At 46.3% G+C, this 27652-nt stretch overlaps 1 protein-coding gene across 1 annotated transcript; it reads right to left on the reverse strand.

Moving 5' to 3' along the window:
• Nucleotides 1-813: 813 nt before the first annotated feature.
• On the reverse strand, nt 814-27652 carry LOC134457528 (LHFPL tetraspan subfamily member 4 protein-like). Its single transcript, XM_063209536.1, has 3 exons — nt 27247-27652; nt 3973-4209; nt 814-825 (listed from the first exon to the last, which is right to left on the reverse strand). Exons 1-3 carry the CDS (start codon nt 27650-27652, stop codon nt 821-823), a joined length of 648 nt encoding a protein of 215 aa, XP_063065606.1. The 3' UTR covers nt 814-820.

Here is a 27652-nt window from a genome sequence, read left to right on the forward strand (position 1 = left end):
CGGTATATAATGAGTTTGTTTTCTGATCAGACCAAACGACTTCAAGTCATTTGGAAACAGCGTTGAAATGGTGAATTGGTGAAGAAGGACTTCGGTTTTGAAGGACTTTTGCCAAAATGTGATGAGCAAACTAAAATGATCTCGGCGGCACCATGTGGACTAAAGTGGAACTACATGATCGATACAGCACATGCAAAGTCAAACTGTCCAAACGTTATATCAGAAAGCCAATCAGCAGTTAAACAACACTCAATTAAAAGCACAAAGTTCTTGTCAAAAAACACTTCCTCAAAATCTCACCCAATGATGTTGTAATCTGACATTTTGAAGGAGATAGAAAAAGTTTGTTATAAGTATAAAATGTTTTTTTTCTTCTTCAATATGCACAACATAAACGTGTGTTTAAAGAACAACAGAAGTTTAGAATGCATCAGTGCTTGTCACAGTTTGGAAGCATGGAGACCTGGTGTGGGGATGGGTAGACTTACTCTCCCCAGTAAGGTCTTAGAGTTTACAAAGCTTCAGCGAGTCATCGTCATACTCCAGAAATATATACAGTACGTACAGTATATCCAATCGGTTTCAAAATAGATGACATTTACAATGCGCAAGACTGACATCCTTTTAAAAAATATAGCAAATTCAATGTACAAAGAGGTTGGGGGTATAGTATATGTAAGGGGCTCCTCGTAGCTCACAGGTCAGGGGGGTTTAAGGGGGGAACGAACGGCAGACGGACTGCAAAGCGTTTTGCCTGTGGGGTGGGGAGGAGCTTTAGAAACGTTGCCCAGTATAACGAGGATTTCTTCTGTCCGGCACCTCAATCTGTGAAAAAACACACGCACACACACACACACACACACACACACACACACACACACACACACACACACACACACACACACACACACACACACACACACACACACACACACACACACACACACACACACAGAAGATGTTTCAATGGAAGGTTCATTTGGACTCTACACATTTACTACCAGAAATGAGATGTATAGAAACAGGAAACCAACCAAGATGGACATACGTCATGTTAACCAAGTACTGCAATTTTAGTGGCATGCAGACAGTATTGAAAAAAGCACAATTTAATGGATTAAGGAAAAACAATGAGGGGCATGCAGTGTCAAACTGACAGGAAGGCACATGCATCAACATTACTCAATCATGTTTTAATTTGGTCACATGATCATTTTGTAAAAAATATGCAGGCCTATAATGAGTAAGACAGTTGAGACAACCTCATACACCGATGAAATAGAAATAAGGATACTAGTATTTATCCTGCTAATTGGGACGTTACTGTAATACAGTATATGGGTTTCTCCAATTGTGTGTATTACCATCTCTGATAGTCACCACGATACTGAAGTGCACAATTAATACGATACAATATCATACAATACGATACCATAGCACTTTATTGTCAGTTTGCACTTAAATTCATTTTGCATCCCTGAGCACGACTCATTTAAGACAGGACATACACATAATATCACAAGACTATTGCACATGTGCCATGCTCCACATACATAAGCACTAACTGACAAAACACTGCAGGACAGAGGCCCATATACACTTAATACACTCACTGCCACATTCGTGAGTGCATGATAGCAGTTGCATGCATGCAATGCTACTGAACTTACCCTAGACACAACCATGTCTGAAAGAGAGGAATGGGAACATCGTCATGTAGTTATTCTGTGATACAGCAGTGAATAGCCTACATCTGCTTTTGCTCGCTAAAGGGCAACCTGTATGTTAGTTTTGCTGCCGATGATGATTTAAACCCAGAAATGCAAATGGTCATCATGCCACAAAAAGTCACATTGCTTATTCAATTTGTGCCACGCCGCGGCATTGTCTGTAATAAAACACTGGTCATAGATGCAGCGAGAGGAACTCAAATAAGGGGGCTGACTACAGTGAGGGAAAAAAAACTTATCCCCATGGTTGGTAACCATGGAAACCCTCTCATTATAGTTGAGTCGTGATGTTAATTTATTAATATATTTTTTTCTCCCGTTCTACAGTCACCACAACCTGTGCTCTGGGTTTATGGATGCTAAGTACACTTTACATTCATATTTTGCTAATATTTGGCAAAAACAAAGTACCAGCAGGAGAAAAACATTGTCGATGTTAAGTGTGCAATACAGCCATATGCTAGTGCAAGCACGACATTTCATGCAGAATATTTTTTCTTTGTTTGAAGATGTATAATAATGTGTTTCTCGAATGTGTGCCATGACTATTTCCATGTATGACTCACACATGTGTAGTTTGCTTTAGAAAAACACACTTGTTCTCAGAATGATAAGGTCATCCAAGTATATTCCTCTGAATTGCTAAATGAAGTGTACGTGTATGTAAAAAAGCTATTTATAGGCATACGGCGTGACCTGTCTGCCATTGGACTATCATCAGTCTAGCTTCGAAAATAATGCATGCAGGTCATCAGTGATTAGCAGACATCAGCAAGTACATAACTCAGCCTGTCAAAACATCTTTAATCCCGATTCATACACTATTTATGACAGGGTTACGGATACGTGTAGAATATTTCACAGGCGCTAACCAATGGCAAAATACATTTTGAGTGTTAACACAAACGAGCAGAATTATACCGGCACGTATGTCGTTTACCAAACATAGGGAATGAAAGGGACATTACATGTTAATTCTGATCAGTGACCATGCTATTGATATTCAGTATGGTAAATCAGATTGCTCGCTCACCACTTTTAGGAAAAAAATCTGGAACAAAGTGGGTTTTGAGTATTTCGCCAGTGGCGTACTATAGCCTATTGTACAACTACCAAATTTGGTCATCATGGTCCACAGACGTCCAAATGGTAGGACTGTGACAGGAATGTGATGTGCTTAATTTTTTTGCATGATATTTATATGGGCAGATGTTGCAATTGTAATCTATAATCTTCCACATGCAGATTCTAAGATGGGCAATGTTTTTATGTACAGTACCACACCCACCAATGGGCAATAATTCCATCATTCAATTCAATATAATACGACATTTCAACTATGCACCAGTCAACATGGAATACAGTAAATGCATATGTGTGGTCTTAGTTGCATGATGAAAAGTTCACTGGAAGAGTCCCCAGGGGTAGTAAATAACGCCAGTGTACGGAGCCAGAGTGGATAGCAAGTTTTTTCACAACCTAGTGTGAATTTTAAAACAAATTGGCCTGATGTCTTCAGGTTCTAGGGTTAGGATTAGAGTTAACTTCACAATATCTTTAGTATACAAACACATGAAGGCTGCTAAGTGTATACTATGACTAAAGCAACACCACATCACCCCTCAGAGCTGTAATGTTACCAATTTCAGGCCTTTCGTAGTTTTTGTCTGTCAAAAAGGCTGCAATAATAGTAATTGAAAGGAAAATGTTTGCACACTTTAAATCCTCGTTGTTCTTTTAATTGCCAGGAAGGAGGAAGGTCTTTGACCGAAAGCTTGACAACTAGGTGCTGTTTCCACGTAGCAGGATATTCTTTTAGCAGGGTATTTTTTCTCCTGCTAGGTGTAAATGCAACATCCTCCATTGTAACAAATGCGTTTCAGCCCCCTAAACAGGATATTTTTTTCTCCTGCTTTTTATACCTGGATTTTAAATATCTGCTACGTGGAAATGGAAGGCCAAAACCAATGCAAAACCAATACAAGCAGGAGAAAAAAATATCCACATATAAAAATATCCAGCTACGTGTAAACAGCACCTTAAAAAACAAAAAGAGGAATTCATTTTTCTTTCAATTTTCACAGTTGTTTTTGTTTATGGCTGTCATCTTTTAATTGTGACCTTCACACACACACACACAAGCCTTCAATCAAAACACACTTTGTAATATGGCAACATATTAGACAATAAAGTTTTTTGAATCTTTGAATCTTGAACCTTGAATAAAACAACCCCTCCTTACCTTTGTTGTCAGTTCGGACCTCCTCAAAGAAGAAGTCGCTCTGTCTGTTACCCAGCACGAAGGCGAGGAATGAGAGGATGAGGGCGTCCAGGATGCCGATGATGGCCAGGATGTAAGCCCAGCGCACCGAGCACCTGCCCAGGGTGTACTTGCCCGTCTCCTCCCCACACAGGTCCCGCACCACCTCCGCGTCCCAGCCGTCCGGGAAGATGATGCAGCCAAACACCAGGCACACGGCTGGAGGAAGGGGAAGAGGAGAGGAAGGGGAAGGGGAAGGGGAAGGAGAAGGGGAAGAGGAAGGGGAAGGAGGAGAGGGGAAGGGGAAGGGGAAGAGGAAGAGGAAGGGGAAGGAGGAGAGGAAGGGGAAGGGGAAGGAGGAGAGGAAGGGGAAGGGGAAGGGGAAGGAGGAGAGGAAGGGGAAGGAGGAGAGGAAGGGGAAGGGGAAGGGGAAGGAGGAGAGGAAGGGGAAGGAGGAGAGGAAGGGGAAAGAGGAGAGGAGGAGAGGAAGAGGAAGGGGAAGGAGGAGAGGAAGGGGAAGGGGAAGGAGGAGAGGAAGGGGAAGGAGGAGAGGAAGGGGAAGGAGAAGGAGGAGAGGAAGGGGAAGGAGGAAGGGGAAGGAGGAGAGGAAGGAGGAGAGGAAGGAGGAGAGGAGGGGGAAGGGGGAGAGGAGGGGGAAGGTGAAGGAGGAGAGGAAGGAGGAAAGGAGGGGGAGGGGGAAGGGGAAGGAGGAGAGGAAGGAGGAGAGGAAGGGGAAGAGGAAGGGGAAGAGGAGGAGAGGAAGGAGGAAAGGAGGGGGAAGGGGCAGGGGAAGGAGAAGAGGAAGGGGCAGGAGAAGGAGAAGAGGAAGGGGAAGGAGAAGAGGAAGGGGCAGAGACAGGGGCAGGAGAAGGAGAAGAGGCAGGGGCAGGAGAAGAGGAAGGGGCAGGGGAAGGAGAAGAGGCAGGGGAAGGAGAAGGGGTAGGAGAAGAGGAAGGGGCAGGAGAAGGAGAAGAGGAAGGGGAAGAGGCAGGGGCAGGGGAAAGGGAAGAGGAAGGGGAAGGGGAAGAGGAGGAGAGGAAGGAGGAGAGGAAGGAGGAGAGGAGGGGAAGGGGCAGGGGAAGAGGAAGGGGAAGAAGAAGAGGAAGGGGAAGGGGAAGGGGAAGGGGAAGGAGGAGAGGAAGGGGAAGAGGATGAGAGGAAGGGGAAGAGGAAGGGGAAGAGGATGAGAGGAAGGGGAAGAGGAAGGGGAAGAGGAAGAGGAGGGGGAAGGAGGAGAGGAAGAGGAAAGGGAAGAGGAGGAGAGGAGGGGAAGGGGAAGGAGGAGAGGAGAGCAGGAGGATGGGGAAGGAGGAGAGGAGAGCAGGAGGATGGGGAAGGAGGAGAGGAGAGCAGGAGGATGGGGAAGGAGGAGAGGAGAAGGAGGAGAGGAGGGGGAAGAGGAGGAGAGGAAGGGGAAGGGGAAGGAGGAGAGGAAGGGGAAGGAGAAGGAGGAGAGGAGGGGGAAGGAGGAGAGGAAGGAGGAGAGGAGGAGAGGAAGGGGAAGGGGAAGAGGAAGGGGAAGAGGAAGAGGAGGAGGAGCGGAGAGGAAGGGGAAGGAGGAGAGGAAGGGGAAGGAGGAGAGGAAGGAGGAGAGGAAGGGGAAGGAGGAGAGGAAGGGGAAGGGGAAGGGGAAGGGGAAGGGGAAGAGGAGAGGAAGGAGGAGAGGAAGGGGAAGGAGGAGAGGAAGGAGGAGAGGAAGAGGAAGAGGAAGAGGAAGGAGGAGAGGAAGGGGAAGGAGGAGAGGAAGGGGAAGAGGAAGAGGAGGAGAGGAAGGGGAAGGAGGAGAGGAAGGGGAAGAGGAAGAGGAGGAGAGGAAGAGGAAGGGGAAGGAGGAGAGGAAGGAGAAGGAGGAGAGGAGGGGGAAGGAGGAGAGGAAGGAGGAAAGGAAGGGGAAGAGGAGAGGAAGGAGGAGAGGAAGGGGAAGAGGAAGGGGAAGAGGAAGAGGAGGGGGAAGGAGGAGAGGAAGGAGGAGAGGAAGGGGAAGAGGAAGAGGGAGAGGAGGGGGAAGGGGAAGGAGGAGAGGAAGGGGAAGGAGGAGAGGAAGGGGAAGAGGAGGAGAGGAAGGAGGAGAGGAAGGGGAAGAGGAAGGGGAAGAGGAGGAGAGGAAGGGGAAGGAGGAGAGGAAGGAGGAGAGGAAGGGGAAGGAGGAGAGGAAGGAGGAGAGGAAGGGGAAGGAGGAGAGGAAGGAGGAGAGGAAGGAGGAGAGGAAGGAGGAAAGGAAGGGGAAGAGGAAGAGGGAGAGGAGGGGGAAGGGGAAGGAGGAGAGGAAGGGGAAGGAGGAGAGGAAGGGGAAGGAGGAGAGGAAGGAGGAGAGGAAGGGGAAGGAGGAGAGGAAGGAGGAGAGGAAGGGGAAGGAGGAGAGGAAGGAGGAAAGGAGGGGGAAGGAGGAGAGGAAGGAGGAGAGGAAGGAGGAGAGGAAGGGGAAGGAGAAGGAGGAGAGGAAGGGGAAGAGGAAGGAGGAGAGGAAGGAGGAGAGGAAGGGGAAGAGGAGAGGAAGGAGGAGAGGAAGGGGAAGGAGGAGAGGAAGGAGGAGAGGAAGGGGAAGGAGGAGAGGAAGGGGAAGGAGGAGAGGAAGGAGGAGAGGAAGGGGAAGGAGAAGGAGGAGAGGAAGGGGAAGGGGAAGGAGGAGAGGAAGGGGAAGGGGAAGGAGGAGAGGAAGGGGAAGGGGAAGGGGAAGGAGGAGAGGAAGGGGAAGGAGAAGGAGGAGAGGAAGGGGAAGGAGGAGAGGAAAGGAGAGGAGAGGAAGGGGAAGAGGAGGAGAGGAAGGGGAAGAGGAGGAGAGGAAGGGGAAGGGGAAGGAGGAGAGGAAGGGGAAGGAGGAGAGGAAGGAGGAGAGGAAGGAGGAGAGGAAGGAGAAGAGGAAGGAGGAGAGGAAGGGGAAGGAGAAGGAGGAGAGGAAGGAGGAGAGGAAGGGGAAGAGGAAGGGGAAGAGGAAGGGGAAGGGGAAGAGGAAGGAGGAGAGGAAGGAGGAGAGGAAGGAGAAGAGGAAGAGGGAGAGGAGGGGGAAGGGGAAGGGGAAGGAGGAGAGGAGGGGAAGGGGAAGGAGGAGAGGAAGGGGAAGGGGAAGGAGGAGAGGAAGGAGGAGAGGAAGGGGAAGGGGAAGGAGGAGAGGAAGGAGGAGAGGAGGGGGAAGGAGGAGAGGAAGGAGGAGAGGAGGGGGAAGGAGGAGAGGAAGGAGGAGAGGAAGGGGAAGGGGAAGGAGGAGAGGAAGGAGGAGAGGAAGGGGAAGGAGGAGAGGAAGGAGGAGAGGAAGGGGAAGGAGAAGAGGAAGGAGGAGAGGAAGGGGAAGGAGAAGGAGGAGAGGAAGGGGAAGGAGGAGAGGAAGGGGAAGAGTAAGGAGAGGGGGAAGGGGAAGGAGGAGAGGAGGGGGAAGGGGAAGGGGAAGAGGAAGGAGGAGAGGAGGGGGAAGGGGAAGAGGAAGAGGAAGAGGGAGAGGAGGGGGAAGAGGAGGAGAAGGAGGAGAGGAAGGGGAAGGAGGAGAGGAAGGGGAAGGAGGAAGGAGGAGAGGAAGGAGGAGAGGAGGGGGAAGAGGAAGAGGGAGAGGAGGGGGAAGGGGAAGGGGAAGGGGAAGGAGGAGAGGAAGGGGAAGGGGAAGGGGAAGGAGGAGAGGAAGGGGAAGGAGAAGGAGGAGAGGAAGGAGGAGAGGAAGGGGAAGGGGAAGAGGAAGGGGAAGGAGGAGAGGAAGGAGGAGAGGAAGGGGAAGGAGGAGAGGAAGGGGAAGGAGGAGAGGAAGGAGGAGAGGAAGGGGAAGGAGGAGAGGAAGGGGAAGGAGGAGAGGAAGGGGAAGGAGAAGGGGAAGGAGGAGAGGAAGGGGAAGGAGGAGAGGAAGGGGAAGGAGAAGAGGAAGGAGGAGAGGAGGGGGAAGGAGGAGAGGAAGGGGAAGGGGAAGGAGGAGAGGAAGGGGAAGGGGAAGGAGGAGAGGGTTTATTAATACATGTATTCTCTTGCCTTTATTGGACGGTGCAGTTTGAGAAGAGACAGGAGAGTAATTGGGACAGATAGGGAGATAGGAGAGGATCAGGAAAGGAACTGTGGAGATAGGGGAGGATTGAGAACTGTGGGTCTGAATGGAACTGTGGACTCTGGAATAACAATCAGTGCCCTAGCACTTTGGGCCACGGCCAAGGCCATGGAGAAGGACTGGGCCTGTCACAACTATGCAAGCAAACTAGGCAATTCGCAAGGGCCCCTGCTGAAAGAGGGCTCCGTGCAATGCATGGTAATACTTGTATTCAAATGACAGCACAGAGTGCAGTGGCATGCAGTTGTAATGCTATCACCCCATATGTTCCCACTGTAAAGAGAGAGAAAATGAGGAAGTGTTAACAGCCAATCAGTGGTCTGGGGGGGCGGGAGCAAACCATCCATCTCTATGAATCATCATGAAGCCACAGTGGAGTTCTAGAGGTGCTCAGATGATGTATAATGGCTGACACCAATCATCATAAACTTGACAAACTGTCCTCTGGATACAGTAGCTTTACTAGATGACAGAGACATATAGCCTCAGACTTGTAATTAGAGCTTGACAATGTCATGGTGACTCCCCCTCATTAGCTTACCTTATGAGCTTTATTTACAGGAATTGAACATAATATTATAATATAATTAAAAGATGGATGGAGTGAAAATGCAACGAGACGCTTTCTGGCATATTGTGATGGAGCTCTTCCTGACGTATTACAATGGGGGAAGCCATGACCTAACCTGTAGCCCCTTAATGCGCGCCGTACCTCCTGAGGCACGCTGTAATAGACATTGAAATGTAACTACCATAGCACTACAATACTATGACACAACACAGGCCCTTTAGTAATGCACCACGACTTGGTCATTACCATACTGGTAACAATGAATTTATAAAGCCGCGCCTTAAGGGGTTAAGAGTGTACCGTCACACTGGTGTGACGGGAATGTTCGGGCAGAGAAAGTTCTATAGAATTCTGGGCGTCATTCAATACAATATGGAATTGTAGAATCTTGCATTGTTATAGAACACATTCTTTTTATAGAATGCTCAAAAACCCACAATTTTGGTCTTAAGGAGATAGATTTGAGATCAGAGGGTTTCAGCAAATGATTGTCTGTTAGAGCAAGATACACCAAACTGCCCAATGCAAAGAAGTGTGCTCAAGTTTGGTCTCCTAATGGGGCGTCTCCTAAGGGGGTCCCCTCCTTCTTCTTCTTCTCTTACTGAGCCGCTTGGTGACGGCCAAGCCAAAATCTCCAAAGATCTCCTAACTGAAGGTCTCCTAAAGGGGCATTCACCTGACGTCACATGGATCCAGTACACATACGGGCTTGATTAACCCTTCCACTCCCTACCTCACTCTATGGCTGAGGTGCTGAGCAAGGCACCTAAACCTGCACATTCCCCCAGGGACTGTAACCAATGCCCTGTAAATAACTGTACGTTTCTAAGTGTAATGTAATGTAAAGTAATTGAAAGCTTCCCAGCAATTGGAGGATTCCTGAGGTAACTCCTTGTCTGCAGCACAGAATCTGGCTATATTGTTTGCAATCCCAAGCCAATGGACACTTCTATTGCATTTAATTTGGTGGGTTTCACAAGCTCAGTAAATGTATGAAATGCACTATCTACCGTTGAGTGCTCTTTCATTCTTCAAGTTCAGAGTTGAATGCTTGTAAAAAAACCAAAACAAAAAAAAACAGCAAGTACTAAAGAAGGACGGGTGATGATGTACAATGGCAGGCGGAAATTGGAAATAAATAACATTTTGGATTTGTTAACATATCCTTCAGTTGACCATGCATATACAGTTTGATGAGGAGACTGACAGATTCATACAGTTTCAATTGCAAGTGTAGGGATGTACAACCCTACACTGCGTGCAGATTTTGCAATGAACTATGGGTCCCTGGTATATAGTCATTATTAAACAATAAAGTGATGCACATATACAATTAACTGCAATTATGAGGATCTTTAAGAAGTCCCTGAAGAGTCTACTGATCCATTAGCTCATCCGGACAGGACAGCAGCAGGATGAGTGGGAGCTTACAGTATGGATGACGCTGATGGAAAAGTGTTTATGTCCAAGCTGGTTCCTGTAATAATGCCCACCGCTAGGAATTGGAGTACCTGCTGACGCCAAACATTTGTTTTGCAACACACACACACACTCACACACACACATACACGCACGCACACATGCACACACACACACACACACTCTCTCTCTCTCTCTCTCTCTCTCACTTTCACTTTCTCTCTCATACACACACACACACTCTTGCTCACTCTCTCTTCCTCTCTCTCTTCCTCTCTCTTGCACGTACTCTGCTGCGTTGATGAAGTCGTCTGTGCTGCTCCTGGGCTAATTAAGCGGTGAGAGGGGGGCCCCTGATGACATTGGGCATTACTGCTGAGAGAGACACCTTTCTCTTCTCTTCTCCCAACATGGCCCACCCTCCATCAGCATGTTTGGAGGAATGGAAACCACACAGATCAAGGTTGTTGATGATGGTGCTTTTGTTTCTGTTTTTTGCTTACACCGTGAAATTTAAAATTAGCTGGATGCTGCCTAAAAAAATCTGCCTTGGAAATATTACAGTGGATATTTGTGATTTGATCCAGGTGCCCCTCATAGTCAAGGACATACAGCATTTTCTTCTTTCTACAGGCAGTGGTTGTAGCATATGTACTCCTTGCATCACTTCAAAACCAGAACTGGCATTACTGTTAACATGACAGTGGGGGATATATGCAACCTGACAAGTCGGCCCACGTCTGGCCATGGTGGATAGTGGAGCAGGTACTATCCAAGGGGGCAGCGTCAGCGGCTGTCTATCAAAGTGCCTCTGTAGCCTATGCTATTATATAGGGTAGGCCTATTATATGACAAAGCGGAAAAGGAAATCTCCTATTTTACTGTGATTTACTGTAAACCTTTTGCATTTTGTTTGCTCTGTCGGCTATTCCATACGTCATCAAGGGGGGAAATAAGGCTTGTAATAGGACCCATAAACATAATCGCAGCGTCTCATGTTACAACACAATAATTTCTTGCACGATGTTCTACCGTTGATTAATGGTTGATGTACGGTATGTATGTCTGCTAATTGATGTTATTGATCGGTGTTCAGTGGCTGGCCTGCATGGATGTTCACAATGTTGCTCTCCAAAGTCATGAGTGAGCAGGGCTGCTGACAGCTTTGGTGGGGCCCAGGATAAGTCATCCGAAAGCCCCCCCCCAACCTTCAATACATGCAATGTAATGAGGACCCAGTTCTGGGCCCACTGTCTCCCTGGGCCTGGGACAACTGACCTCTTTGTCCCCCTCCCCTGTCGGCTGCCCTGTCTGGGAGCCTGTGAGAGGAGGCTGAGAGGACTCTTGGACGCCTGCCTGCCCTTGGTAGGGTAGCTCCCTCCCTCCCTCGTCTCGTCTCGTCTCGTCTCGTCAGGTGCCCGTCTGTCTGAGCTGTCAGTATGGAACACGCTAGCGTCTCCATGATCCAAATAGCCACGGCAACCAGACATGACACAACAACAACGACATGCAGAGCAGAGCGCATCTCATCTCATCTCATCTCATCCCTTCAGCCGCGCCAGTCATACATCCCCCTGCCTGAGGTCTCTCCTGGGACGCCACTTTATATAGCCCTATGACTAAACTCAAAGCATCATCACAAGCGGTAGAGAGAGAGATACAGATAGAAAGATGCTGAGGAGACAAAAGGGATGCATGTTGCAAAGTCAGAACATCAAGCGCTCTAAATATAGAAAACAATATGCCTTCTGCCGTAAAATATATGTATATTTTTACAGTGCCTGGTAGGCAGATGATTACCAGCGAAAATAACAGATCTCCACTACACCAGTCGTGAGAGGGAAGCGTGTCTTCACCCATCTACACTAGATAACAAAAGACTGCTTTCCAATAGTCTACAAAAATAATTTGTGTTTTGATGTTTGACACACATCGAAACATTTATACATGTAAATGCCTTACTTCAAATTACTGTAATATCTGAAAACATTCATGTAACAAGACAAAGACAGAACACAGTCAACGAATTGGTAATTTAGGGCCACTACTACACATTCATGCTGTCCATCAAATTAGCTATACATGAGAGCCTTTAGCATAGAGCTAACACATGCTATTACTTAACCTGGGAGGGGGGAAGTTGATTCTGGGAAAGAATTTCAGGGTCCACAGACCACAATGTGTGAGTGTAAATTTTACAGACCATAGGGGCAGTTGTGGTAGGATGCGGTGGTGTGCAGAGACATTTTGGAGGGCAAGTGTAGGCATTATATTATATTATATTATATTATATTATATTATATTATATTATATTATATTATATTATACAGTATGTCAAAAGGGCATTTTTTCCAGTCCCCAAAACTGCATGCCAATGGTAGGATGCTTTTGAAATTAGTCTTTGGATCAGAGGTTGCGGGTTCAACTCCCACCCTTGCCCATCCATTCAGTAGCCTAAGTCTGAGATGCCATGTTTGAGCTAATGCTCTTGGACTATGGGGAAAGGCACCTAACCCCTCAATTCTCCAGGGATTGGAACCAATACCCTCTACATGTATGTTGCTTTGTATAAAAGTATCAGCTGCGTAAATGTCATGTAACATATAGTATATCGAAACCTGAGGGAGCATAGGGTTTATTTGCAAAACGGTGTATCTCCATTTTTTGACTTTTGTATTTTATTATTGGAAGTGACTGTTCAGAGGTCCTATCACCTATGTGTGAATTCTTACCATTCAAATATTTTGAGAACATACTTTTTAAACCTATATAAAATGCATTTTGCAATGTAATTCAATGGAATGCCCAATACAAAAATGTAAATTTCCCGACATCCTACAAAATGGAGATACACCGTTTTGCAAATAAACCCTTCAGTAATACTTGTGAAATGGTGTGATAATAGCCTACTTGAGATAATATAATACTTTGGTAACTCTAAGGTGCAGGTGATATTAATAATAGCCATCAATGTGGAACAGATGGAACTCCATGTACTGCACATTGTATTGTGCGCGCCCCAATCAGCACAGGTACCGTACAGAGGCACTGGAGGAGAACAATAATCTGTATGGGTTTCAAAAGACCCATCTGTAGAATATCTCTCTGTGGGTGGGCTGTCCTCCAGAATAAGATAAGTGTTACCCAATACCTCCCGTACAGCACAGCACAGCACAGCACAGTACAATTCAGCACAGTGACTCCCAGCTGTAAGGCTGTTGCCTGCACATATGTTCTTCTCCTCAGTAAAAGCTGGCCCACAGGTTGGAAATCGAAGCTCCAAAAATATCCTCTTCAGAAGAGCGAAAGGCAAGAGAGCTTTGAAGTTGTTGTCTTTTTTTCCCCCTTCTTCTTTTTCGCTCCTTCATTTTTCTTTTCCTTCAATACCCCTCCCGTCAGATATTACTGAACTTGCAAAGGAGCTTCAAAGGCAGTTGGGAGAGGAACAAGGTTAGAGAAAGAGAGAGAAAGAGAGAGAGAGAGAGAGAGAGAGAGAGAGAGAGAGAGAGAGAGAGAGAGAGAGAGAGAGAGAGATGAACAAGGTTAGAGAATAAAAAGCGAGAGAGAGAGAGAGAGAGAGAGAGAGAGAGAGAGAGAGAGAGACACAGATAGAGAGAGAGAGACAGAGAGAGAGAGAGAGAGACAGAGAGAGAGAGAGAGAGAGAGAGAGAGAGAGACACACAGATAGAGAGAGAGAGACAGAGAGAGAGAGAGAGAGACACAGAGAGAGAGAGAGAGACAGAGAGAGAGAGAGAGAGAGAGAGAGACAGAGAGAGAGACAGAGAGAGAGAGAGAGAGAGAGAGAGAGAGAGAGAGAGGGGTCTGTGAGGAGGAAGAAACAACAACTGAGAGAGGCTGAGGAGGCTTGCTCTCTCTCTCTCACGCTGGCCCACTTTCTGCCTCTTCTCTTTTCTTTTCTTTTCCAGCATCTGTTCAGGTTTACAGTTTTCTTTTTACAACAATCCTTTTCATTGTGGATTTACAACGAATCCAGGATTATGGAAAATACGGCAAATGTCTACATTATGTGACGTTACATTGCATTATGTTAAACTGATGTACTTAACCAGGCTGTCAAAAAACTTGAATTAGGAAAAGAGAGAATCTCCCTGGAACAAAGTGGGGTTAGATGCCAAAGTGGGGTTAGATGCCAAAGTGGGGTTAGATGCCTTATGCACTTCAGTCATAGATGAGGACCGGAGGGCACCGGGAACCTCCACTCTCGTCCACATATACAGGGGCACATACTGTATATTTTATTTTTATTTTTTTAAAATATATTTTTAGGGGCTTTTTATGCCTTTATTGACAGGATAGTATGAGATGCTGACAGGAAGTGAGTGGGAGAGAGAGATGGGGGAGGATTGGGAAATGACCGTGTCCGGACTTGAACCGGGGTCCCCATGGGCATGAACGCCCAAATGTGGGGGGCTAATCGCGTTGTGCCACAGCGCCCCCCACATAGGCCTACCGTATATTTTGACGTGGTATGGGAATCTAATGCTATGCCTTCTGATTATAACCATTCAATTGAGTTTATATTGGTGCAAAGTTAATTCAGGTATGAGGACCATAGGCACTGTATTAACACTAGATATTGTGTTTAGCCTTTTGGCATGGGGCCATAGATACTGTATTAACAATAGATATTGCGTTTAGCCTTTTGGCATGGGGACCATAGATACTATGTTAACACTAGATATTGCGTTTAGCCTTTTGGCATGGGGACCATAGATACTATGTTAACACTAGATATTGCGTTTAGCCTTTTGGCATGGGGACCATAGATACTATGTTAACACTAGATATTGCGTTTAGCCTTTTGGCATGGGGACCATAGATACTATGTTAACACTAGATATTGTGTTTAGCCTTTTGCAGAGCCATCTAATAACAGAGTTGCGCAAACCGGGGACCAGGAAGTCGGTTGGTGATGTGATTCGCGTAGATTAAAATGTTTCTTAACAGTAAACTTCTGTTCGTTGGAAACTAACACAGAACCATCACATACCAAACAAAGATTAAGTACAAACAAATTACATTACCTTTACCACATTTTCTGTGTTCTACGGCCACCTCCTGGAACTAAGTAACTTCTAATAGAACTAAAGTCTGGGCATTTCCATGTTAACGCTCCGTGAGGCTCCATGAGAGCCGCCATTGCTGTGGAAAGATTGGTCCATAGAGGTCTATGGGAGTGGCGTAACTCTGATATTAGATGGCTCTGGCCTTTTGGCATGGGGACCATAGATACTATATTAACACTAGATATTGCGTTTAGCCTTTTGGCATGGGGACCATAGATACTGTATTAACACTAGATATTGTGTTTAGCCTTTTGGCATGGGGACCATAGATATTGTATTAATACTAGGAATTGCGTTTAGCCTTTTGGCATGGGGACCATAGATACTATGTTAACACTAGATATTGCGTTTAGCCTTTTGGCATGGGGACCATAGACACTATGTTAACACTAGATATTGCGTTTAGCCTTTTGGCATGGCCGGCCTGCACACCGCCACTACAGGCTTCCTCAGTCTTACACACTTAAAAGTGCACTGTGTACTATTTTTTTTCCAGAATTCATGCTGCCAATTCACAAATAATATCTTTTTTCGCAAATTCCACCACCTTGAACACCCAAGTTTTCATTATGACTGGGAAAATTGCACTTTTCATACATAAAAAGGTGGATCTTCTTCATATTTCCAGATGTAGGCAGGTTCCAGAAATAGGTTCTACCTTGCTGCATGAACGTTCATCTGGAGCTACGCCATATGCAAAGATCTGCAAAGATACGGTTTTATCAAAATCTCCTTGCACATGGGGGGGCGCTGCGGCGCAGCGGGCTAAGCCCCCCACATTTGGCCTTGCATGCCCACGAGGACCCTGGTTCGAGTCCGGCCGGGGTCATTTCCCGATCCCACCCCGTCTCTCTGTCCCACTTGTTTCCTGTCACCATCTCAGACTGTCCTATCAAAATAAAGGCATAAAAAGCCCCTAAAAAAATCCTTGCACATGATTGGAGAAACACTTGTCTGACATTTTTAACGAGGTGCTACTTTAGCAACTCACAGATTGGAAAATACAGTTGAAATTACAGAATCAATGTCGATGAGTGAGTCCATGCGACCATCCATTGTCTGAAACAACTATTGCAGTTCACTTATTTTCCCCTTCTCCACTATGTGTAAATTTGGACTATGTCACGATCCCACAATCTTTATTGCTTCAGTTGCGAGGCAGTTCGGGAGCAGCACGAATCCAAAGGTTCTCCAGACCCTCATGTGAACTCACAAAGCTGCGTGGAAATGCTGGAGGATTTGGCGAGAGTCAGGCTAACTCACATGATGGACTTCAGACAGTTTGTGTGGTGTAGAAAATGTCCAAATTGTTCCAAATTGAGTCAGACTTGCTGTCAGATCACATCTTTAACCCCTTAGTGCAGCACTATGCTGCCCTACAATCTTAGAACGCAGTAACTCTGAAAACGGCAAACTGAGAAAAAAGGCTTCAAAGTTTTCCATATGGCGCGACAACTGTGTTGTCGGTAAATTGGTGGTGACACTTCCTGGTAATGCTTGTTTAGGATAGAAATTTAATGCACACAAAAAAAACCCAAAAAAACAACATTTATGTGTCTTTTTGCCACAAAAAACAGAGTTACTGCGTTCTTGGCTGGTATTACTGCCACAAAATGGAGTCACTGCAGCAGTAACTCGCCGACTTACTGCGTTTTTGTTTAACCTTTTTTGGGTCATTTTTGCACTTTCAAAATGAGTTTTCTCCAAAACGGGACGGTGTTGGACCACCATTTTTGGACACAAGACAAATGAGGTAGTTTAGAACCGATTTCCGATATAAAAAAAATTTCGACCATTTTGAGTTACTGCGTTCTAGTATTGCACGGCAGTATGGCTCTCTGTAATGTCATGGCAATGTTGTTATGATGTAGTTAAGCACTTTCAGCAAGTGAATAGGGTCACCGGCGACCCCTGCTGCAGTAAGAGGCGACCTGTAGTGTTGGTTCTCCATAACAATGTAATTTGTCATTATACATATCAATTATAACACTAAAAAGAAATGCATTTACACTTGACCTTTGCCGTCCAGCCTTGGTACAGTTGTGTGGAAAGGGATTGATGAGGGTGGCGTGGGTTGGGTGGAGTTGATGAGGGTGGCGTGGGTTGGGTAGGGTTGATGAGGGTTGGGCAAAGCCCATGTGTAATAACGGCCAGGTCATGAAGTGGTTATGGAATACTTTGTGGTACGGGAACCTCACAATGACCTTACACATATGAACCTGATCATTAAGGATGAGGCTGGTACAACAGATTGGTACCAATTACAGCTGATCATAGTTCACGGAGATTAATGGATTTGAGTACTTGTAGTTAATCAATCATTTGAAATGAAGTCAGAAAAAATCTACGTGGGTTGGTAGATGGGGTTGCTGTCCTTTTGAGTCACAGTTTAAGCGGACCAAGGCTAGACCAAAACCATTTTGGCCGCTAGGCAGGTTCATTTGTTACAACGGGGTCATCCCTATGTTCCCCGGGTCCTATGTTCCCCGGGTCCTATGTTCCCCAGGTCCTATGTTCCCCTCTCCCGGGGAACATAGGACTTTTTTTTCAAAAAAGGGTTCTATGTTCCGCACTGCTTCCAAGTAGACAGCTGCCGCATGGTAAAGCGCAGGTTGTTGTTGCAGGGATAGTTTTGGTCAGGGCACAAATTTAAAATTCGGAAACATTGCATTACTGACAGGTTAGGTTTAGGGATGGTTTTGGGAAGGGTACAATTTGAAAACTCGGAAACATATTATGTGGGGAACATAGAAACCTCTTTTAGAAAAGGGTCGTATGTTCCCCGATCCCTAACAAAGACAGGGGAACATAGGACCTGGGGAACATAGGACCCGGGGAACATAGGTACGCTCCTGTTACAACAGTCTTGGTCTTTGTTACTTCAGGTAGAAGTGTAATATCTCTACACTGCCCTGGAAAGCAACAAAGGAAACTCTTAACTGAGTAAAATGATCTTGTAGTGCAGTCTGAGTAGTTTTGGGTAGATTGTTGATACGTGGCAGTTTTGCTACTTCATATTATCACGTTTTGCAGATCATTTAACTTTATATTTTGTATGTCATCAAAATCAAAGTAGTCTAACTCATTTTCAACAACAATGCAGTTACTGCCTTTTTGCATTGTAGGGCAGTTACAGTCAAATATAATTTGGTATCGTGAAATCAACATGTTTTGCAGAGGTACAGTAGATATACTGTATTTTTTTCAGTAGTCCTTTATCATTTTATGCATGCAGAACGTATGCATTAGTAGAGGGCATGGTTCACTGATGACAGATATTACACTACATTGCTTTATTGTTGGTAGAACAAAGATAACTTCGGAACTGTCTATTCTTGGTATGAGCTTCTGCTGTCTCAGAAATGTATTATAAAATGTAATTGCGTTTCAAAAAGGCATTGATGCAAATATGCATACAGTACATATTGTACATGCGCATTTACATACACATTAGAGGCTTTGAACATCTACAGTCTTCCACTGCCATTGCATTGTTGTTGTGACAGATCAGTGATCACGACACCACGACGCCCTCAACTGTAATTTTAACAGCTTTGTACAGTATCTGACAACAACAAAAATAATTCAGGAAAAGCCTGCACTGAATCTGAGTTGGTCGGTCGGGCTCGGCGAGCGTAGAATCGGAATCTAAATTCCTTCCACGTTTCCCCCTGTATCCATAATCACAGGGGAGACAATGCAATGCAAAGGTGGGTCATTTAGATGCATTATTCAGCCGCTGAGATATTTTTAGCCCTTTAGGGCCCCTGGTGACTTGGAATTATTTATTACGCCCGATAATTAAAACATGTCTATCTCGAGGAGAGAGAAGACACGGGGCTCGGAAATCTTGAGAAAGAAAGAGAGAAAAGAGGGAAACACTCGACTCTGCTCGCCTCGCTGGGGATTCCCTGGGAGATTAGCTCCCCCTTTCCTCTCCTCTCCTCTCCTCTCTCCTCCCGTCTATTTATAGCCACCGCACACAGCACCGCACACTGCAGCAGCAGCACCCCGTTTCACAAGATTACACACACACACTACACACACATAGTACACACACACACACACACTAGACATACACACTACACACACACTCTATACACACACACAGTACACACACAGCACACACACACACACTACACACACACAGTACATTTGTGAGTACACACACTGCACACACACACACACATGCATGAACGCCCCCTCCTACACACACACATGTAACGTGCACAAACAGTTATTGTGATTGCTTTGACGATATGTTAATATCATCCCCACACACAATGGGGGAAACAAATCTTCTTGCGTGACCTTTTTTACGATGCGCATTGATATGTTGCGAGTGGATTTAACGCGAGGCGATGATCAGAGTACATCCCAAGCCCATACATCTATCTCCCTAATTTAATTAAAAATAATAGATTGATTCAGGCCAATGGCAATAACCCCCCTGCTCTGTTTTTCAGCCTCTGACAGTGATTGCCAAAATGGCCACAGTAGAGAGGGGATGGTGGAATAAAACAAGCCTGCTATAAACATGTCTGAGGGCTGCCTGCTGCCTACTGCAGCCGCCCCTCTACAGGGCTCGACTGGACATCTGGCATAGCGGGCATTTCTCACAGGGCCCCACACCCTCGTGACCCCCTATTTTCAGGATTGTAAAAATGTTGGGTTTTTTTTTTGCATTTCTGAAAATAATGGCCCACAAGGGTGCAGGGCCCACCGGTGAGTCGGTTCTGCGCTGATAATTATGAGGGGTCCCTTTCAGCCAAAAGTGCCCGGGTCCTATTTCTCCCCCAGTTCAGTCCTGCCCCTCTACACCAAAACACGCTGAATGCGTCTGCTGTGGTACACTGAGGAAACCAATCATAGAGGAATATGGGGGTTGGCGGAAGGCAAAGGGGGGAGACACCAATAAATTAAAGTCTTCATAAGGCCATTCATATTCCCCTTTCCGTTTTTCACACCAGAAAGACCAAACAGAAATGATTTTGATTTTCATTTAAATTCATATATTTTTAAATTGTGACATGCGACTATGAAACTGGTCAACTTATATTCGACAACATTCTCCTTCTGTTTTGTTATAGGCATCAATCACCATTTTGCCTAAATTCATGCTGACTAAAGTTGATACACAAATATGGGATGCTTCCTGCCTGCTTTCATCCATACTGTGTAGACACACAAAGTAAGTGACAGTGTGAAAGCGAAAGAAAGCAAAATATAAAACCAACCAAATTAAAAATAAATCTTATGCTGCATGATGGCTATATTTATACATGTGTTTTACTTACCAATGCCATGCACATTAGGCCTATACAGTACAGTAGAGATACTGTAGCTTATGCAAATGACATTGGTAAGATGTAATGTAAAACAAAAAACACCCATGATATTGCATGTTGAAAACACCTGTGATGTTGCATGTTGAAAACACCTGTGATGTTGCATGTTGAAAACACCTGTGATGTTGCATGTTGAAAACACCTGTGATGTTGCATGTTGGCTACACTGTTGCCAGATTGGGCTGTTTCCCACCCAATCTGGCTGCTTAGGATGGCCGTGTGCGGGTAAAAATGGCATTTAGCAGAAAAAACCTGCCCAATTTTTGCCATAGAAATCAATAGAATTTGGCGGGATTTTGTGATTCTAGGCGGGTTTTGAGCATTTTTTGGGCTGGAAATCATCAGCCTCATCTGGCAACCCTGGTTGGCTTATTTTGTTCTACACAGCATACTGTGTAGAGACTAGTTGACATGACATCTGTTCAGACACATGCCAGTGTAAGATACACCCATCCTGCAGCTACTGCTGACACTAAAGAAGAAGTGGGAAGATTATGCATTTCTCTCTGTTCTACATGGATCTCTTTTATTCAGAAAAACCTTTTTATCCAGGCAAAAAAAAACCCAAAAAAAACCAACACACTTAGAAAACAGGAGCATGCATAGGAAAATGGATGGGTGTTGTCCAGGCCTGGGCTTCATTTCAAGAAAGTGTGTCCTTTGAAACACTGTTCAATATTTCAACAGGACAAGGTCAGTGCACGAGCAGAAGACGGTATAAAAAGGTATGTTACGGCTAAGAGAGTGGAGTGAGTGGAGTGCGCTGACCAGTGAGCCATGAAAAGTGGGCTAAGTTTCCCCGCGTTCTCCAGCATGTTAAAACACATGCTTTTAAACTTATCTGAAAGCTTTTTTTTTTTTTTAAATATGATGATGATGATGGTGATGATGATGGTGACGACGATGACGGTGATGATTTTTATAATGTTCTTTCCAGGGAACATGTAGCAGTGATGGAAATCATGCAGCAGGGAAATGATTCAGACATGAAATCCACGGGGTCTCTCTCTGTGCAATAAAATGTTGAGTCTGTTTAATGGAGCCACTTCCTTGGAAATTCCTGCTGTAAAATATTGTGCTGAGTCCTCCATTTGGACTGGAAGTGAGTGCTGTGGCATGGAAGACTGAACAGTGCATACGAGAGAGAGAGAGAGAGAGAGAGAGAGAGAGAGAGAGAGAGAGAGAGAGAGAGAGAGAGAGAGAGAGAGAGAGAGAGAGAGAGAGCATAAAAGCTCTTAGCCCAGAAACAAAGAGAGTGGGAATGTAAACAGCCCTTTTAGTAGTGCAGTATATGTGTGAGACATACTGTATCGTGTCCATATACACTGTGTGTTTTTATGAACAGACTCACACACATTATGAAAAGAACACATAAACTGCCTCTCAGCAGCTCATGTACTGTAGTACAGTGCATAAAGTCAAAGTAGTCCACAACATTTTTTTTTTATCCACACAACACTCACTCGTACACAGGGCCGCCGCCAGCTTTGACTGGGGCCAAGACAAAGTCATCTGAAGCACACCCCGGCCTCACCCGACACATGGATGGCTGTGCAGCAATGTACCGTAATGAGGATCCAATTCTGCCCCCCCCCCCTCTCCTGACCCCTTTGCCCCCCCCTGTTTCCGCGGGGCTGCTGACACCTTATCACCCCCCTGGTGCTGTTGTTCTGCATTAGGCCCATGTAGTGTAGCCGCCATGCTGGATGGGGGGGTGTGGTGTGCAGACAGACGGCCCGGCGCATATTAAGTCCCATGTGCTCTCACACATATCTGACAAACGGTATGAAACATGACGCTATAGGCCTTGATGGCAGTCAAGCAACAAAAATCAATGCTTGGCACTTAGCCACACGCTATAGACAGTCAAACGGAGGTGAATTGATGGCCAGCCGGAGCTGTGATAATGTCTGGCACTAAAGCTTCATACCTTGGATACAGTTCAGGAAACCTGGGAGTACATAAAGGATCATTTAAAACACTCCCTTCTCCTCATGGGGTAGGCCTGCCCCTTTCTAATTCCAGATTTGTATTAAAAGTTAGGCCCATTAGGTACTTTTCTGGGTCACGATTTATACAGTATATAATAGACTGTATTAACATCTACTACACTGTATAAACAAAACCCTTCCTTCAAGCATCAATCGGCTCATTACAAGTTGTCCAAGTGACATTGTACATGGCTAGCTTAAAACAAACAGCATCAGTCAGTCAGTCACTAGTCTATAACAAATATCTCCTCTTGGAGTAACTCTTTTCAATATGCTGTTACATTACATTACATCGCACCTAGCTGATGATTTTATCCAAAGTCACTTTCATTTATTTAGGTACAGGGTATTGGATACAGTCCTTGGAGCAATGTGAGGTTAGGTACCCTGCTCAATGGCGCTTCAGCCATGGATGATTGGAGGTTCGACCTGCAACCTCTCGATTCCAACGATTACAGCTGCCACAATATGTACAGTATTTACAATCGACATACTAACACAACCTTCCCTGTCACGTCCCTAATGGCTTCATACTTTAGTTCACCCTCATGCTCTGCATGTGTTGCCTAAGTGCATCACTTGTGAGCAGGAAGCCGGTTCAGTGAGGTCTGCTACTTTCGAAGGCTCGCCCCTCTCGCCCCTCTCTCTCCATTTAATCTGAGCACTCCGAGTCGAGAGCAACCGGAATTTCCCCGAGAGTGAGCACACGCAAAGGGGCGAGCAGAGGGAATACTGGGTCTCTCAGAGACTTGGGAAATGTAGGGCAGATGCAGAAGCACGTAGGCTTTTTCTAACCAGGCTACTGCCTTCATGTAGTGCCTTCTCTCCACTCAATATGGTGGTATTTGTTTGGCTATTTGTGGCTATTTGTTATTGGCTATTTGTTTGGGCATTTGTTTGTGCTACTACAGTGCGTTGGAGAACACAGCTAAGAAATTCATTTGTGTAGACAATTTTTTTAGACTATCACAACTATTAAAAATTAAGTTTGCAGCAATAAGCGTGAAGTTTAAACAAAGTGCCCACTTACTACAAAGTTAAACATGATTAGAGTGTCCACCTACTGCAAAGGTTTTTTTTTTGGTAGGTTTTCACCAATGGGAAATGACCTCAGGCCGGAATCGAACCCGGGTCGCCGGCATAACAGTGCAATTTCGGTAACGGTGGGGCCCTGACAAGAACGGTAAACATGATTAGAGTGCCCAGGCCCCCTGTGAAAACATGTAGGGCTGTGGGCACAGAGGCTCCGGACCACCGCATGGCCTGTGGTCCTTTGCCGTCTATTCTTCCTGGGATCCAGCAATAAAATCATATACAGCTCTATACAATACAATTCAATACATTCTTTTAAGCAACCATCAATTGAAAAGAAAAGAAAGAAGAAAAAGAATAGAAGTGAAAAAGAGAAAAACGGTGATGAGACCGTCAAAGAGTGCCCAGGTATTGTGGATGGAGTGGAGGCTGTGAGAGCCTCCAAATGCCAACACCAAGTGCCTGGTTTATCAAACTATTTACCCTTCCTGTGAGAACATGTAGGGCTTTGGGAATAGCTAAAGGGGTGGTGAGTGTGTTGGTATAGCATGGAGGGGAAGGAGGGTGGGAGGGGAAGGAGGGAGGGAGGGAGGGTAGCGTCAGTGGCCAGTCCAATTCTCAGTCCAAGTATAGTGTGGAAGGGAGGGAGGGAGGGAGGGAGGGCGGAGGGTGGTTAGCGGAGTGGCTAGTACAATTCTGCCAGCACCAAGCACTTGGTCCACGATACTATGCTTCTCCCTTCCTCTGAAAGTATATACGTAGTGGCTTTGGGAAAGAGGAAAAGTGTGTGTGTGTGTCTGTGTGTGTGTGTGTGTGTGTGTGTGTGTGTGTGTGTGTGTGTGTGTTATGTATTGTAGTGTCCAGTTCTGCCCGCACCAAGTCCACTATACTACATGCTACATCTTTCCTGTGAAACATGTAGGTCTTTGTGGAGTGTGTGAGGGAAGAAGGTAGGGAATGCAGCAAGACCGCCAGCACCAAGCAGCATGCTTTCCCCTCCTTGTGAAAACATGTAGGGCTTTGGGAAAGAGGAAACGGGTGGGGTGGGGTGTGGGTGGGTTGAGCTTGGTACGTTTTAAAGAAAGGAGGGGAGGGGAGCAGGAGCATCCAACTCTGCCAGCACCAAGCAGCATGCTTTACCCTTCTTGTGAAAACACACTAGTAGCTTTCGGAAAGAGGAGGAGAGGGGGGTGAGTGGAGTAAGGGAGGGAGGGAAGAGTAGCAGGAGCGTCCAACTCTGCCAGCGCCAAGCGCTTTGGATGCTGGGAAGCATCTGTCCGTCCTTGTCCTCCGCTCTAGGCCCGCTGTTGCCTGGCCCGCTGTTGCCTGGCCCGCTGTTGCCTGGCCCGCTGTTGCCTGGCCCGCTGTTGCCTGGCGCGTGGCGTGGCAGAGTGGAGCGGGTCGTGGCTCGGCTGGCTCGGTGCTGGGACTGACAGCTGATTAAAGCATCATCATCTCCAGGCCCTATTGTGGCTCCAACGGTTGGGCACTGGGCTGCTATGCTGAGGACCCGGGTTCAATTCCGGCCCGGGTCAAATGCCAATCCTACTCCATCTCTGCTTCCTCTCTCGCACTCCTCTCGGAAATTAAGTCGGTAAAGACGGAAAAAATATCTAAAAATTAAGCATCATCTCCAGTCAGGCTGAGAGGAGAGCAGGGGAAGGTGCAGGGACAGGGCCAGGGGCAGACTGAGAGGAGAGGAGGAGAGCAGGGGCAGGAGAGGAGGAGATCAGGGGCAGGAGAGGAGGAGATCAGGGGCAGGAGAGGAGGAGATCAGGGGCAGGAGAGGAGGAGAGGAGGAGAGCAGGGGCAGGAGAGGAGGAGATCAGGGGCAGGAGAGGAGGAGATCAGGGGCAGGAGAGGAGGAGATCAGGGGCAGGAGAGGAGGAGATCAGGGGCAGGAGAGGAGGAGAGGAGGAGATCAGGGGCAGGAGAGGAGGAGATCAGGGGCAGGAGAGGAGGGGATCAGGGGCAGGAGAGGAGAGGAGCAGACCAGGGGCAGGAGAGGAGGAGAGGAGGAGATCAGGGGCAGGAGAGGAGGAGATCAGGGGCAGGAGAGGAGGAGATCAGGGGCAGGAGAGGAGGAGATCAGGGGCAGGAGAGGAGGAGATCAGGGGCAGGAGAGGAGGAGATCAGGGGCAGGAGAGGAGGAGATCAGGGGCAGGAGAGGAGGAGAGGAGAGGAGGAGATCAGGGGCAGGAGAGGAGGAGAGGAGAGGAGGAGAGCAGGGGCAGGAGAGGAGGAGAGGAGAGGAGGGCAGGCCCAGATTGAGAGGAGAGCAGGGACAGGAGAGGAGAGGAGGAGAGGAGGAGAGGAGAGGAGGGCAGGCCCAGATTGAGTTTCATTAAAGAGCGCTGTGTCTTATAGGTCAGGCCTCACCACCACAGGTCTTCCCTCATGGCTGGCACAATGGGAGGAGATGGAGACGATATGGATGTACAGTACGTAGGCTCACAGCATGTAGTAGGCCCATCCAATAACAACATTCGCACAGCTCTGATGCTGATCTTGGTATGGATCCTTGAAAACTGTCTGGGAATGACTTGAGTTTTTAATCTTTTTTTATTATATATTTTTAAATCAGTCAATTTCAATTGTATGCATTTGATGTTTTCTTTTGAACAATGTACACACATTAGTGCCAATAGAATACAGTGGTAGCCAATGCAGTGGGCTATATTTGTTTGCTGTCAAAGCTTTCCCTTTGATAGGCTGAAGGGGGAAAACACTGAGCAATTTGCATAAACCGTCACAAACACCACAGATAACAAAACTGATCCCTCTGCAGCATCAAACCCTTGTCATTGAGTCTCTGATATGCGAGCCACTGTTATCGATACCAAAGTAGCCTACTGTTCCCAGCACTGAACTGATATCGCTGCCTTTTCTATTTTTATAGGTTCAGGCATGGCGTGACCGATCCATCAAGTGGCCTGCTTGTATTACAGTACATCCAGATCCATTGGATAATAAAGACGGCATTGGATTTGATGGTGGATGGTGTGGTGTGATACTGAATATGATAAATGGTTATGATGGAGCTCCCTAACTTGATTTGCACGTCCTCATCATCATGATCATAATAATAATCGTCACCTTCTTCTTCACCACCATTAGAAGCATTATTGTGAAGTTCTTTGCAGTGTATGCACTAACTGAAACATCCCCTTTGCATGGAGAGGGAAATCTTTGTGCAGCAAGATCCCCCTTTTTCAGATTTTATCAGGACAGAACAGAGATCCCCAGACTCGACCAAACGAAAGATGGGTGAATACAATGTACTTAAAAAAAAAATAATAATAATAATAATAATAATTCAAGGGTCTATTACTACTGCAGTACACTGAAAAGCATTCTGTTCAAACTGACAATACCAGCAGCTAATTGCAATAAAATCCCCACACCTTATTTGAATGCTTTTTATGTTGCTGGCCTGGAGGCAATGATGAGTCCACACTGGTAGGCAGGCTGCTGGCTTTCCCATAGCAGCAGCTCTCACACACAATTATTATCGCCACTAAACGCTGACCACAATGCCCTGCATAACAAATCCTTGTGTATCACTGACACGGAACATATGACGTGTTGATGGCCACCATCAATAAATAAGCTACAATTGCACGATGATTCGAAGTCATTTTCACAAGCATACCCGCACACACCAAATAACCAATGGGTATAAATAAGACAGAAGATGGTGCTTTTATGGAGTGTATCACTGTGTAGTAACAGGGAACAACATGGACATGGTCACCACGGTGGCTTTCATGTAGCCTGTATCACTCACCACAGAGCAGCTGCATCCAGGCGCACGTCTTGTAGACAGTAGCGATATTGCAGAAGAAGAAAAGCGCCATGCAGGCGATGCAGCTGAGAATGAGCACCATGGACAGCAACACGAAGAAAGACGCCGCTTTGAAGGCGCCCGACGGTATGGAGGCGAAGTCAGACATGCTTCCCTGGCAGGCCATCTCCTTGCTCGGGGAGCCGGCCCCGATACAGTAATGAAATAAGCCAAAGTGGCCCGCTTGTGGCGTGCTCAAGCTGTCGCCGATCCAGTAAGGCTGAATGAAGACCACCACGTTGATAATCGCGAAGCATATTGTGAATATCGCCCACAACACCCCGATTGTTCTGGAATTCCTCATGTAATTCTCATGGTAGATCTTTGAGGCTTCTTGCGAAGGCAGCAT

Source organism: Engraulis encrasicolus, chromosome 10, assembly GCF_034702125.1.
Source record: "Engraulis encrasicolus isolate BLACKSEA-1 chromosome 10, IST_EnEncr_1.0, whole genome shotgun sequence".
NCBI lineage: Eukaryota > Metazoa > Chordata > Actinopteri > Clupeiformes > Engraulidae > Engraulis > Engraulis encrasicolus.

Bases quoted from the DNA above. Each gene is read 5' to 3' on its own strand.
- LOC134457528 (XM_063209536.1), bottom strand. From the start codon at position 27,652: ATGCTGCCTTCGCAAGAAGCCTCAAAGATCTACCATGAGAATTACATG. The intron at 4,210-27,246 runs GTGAGTGATACA...CCCTTCCTCCAG, and splicing joins CTGGATGCAGCTGCTCTGTG to CCGTGTGCCTGGTGTTTGGC.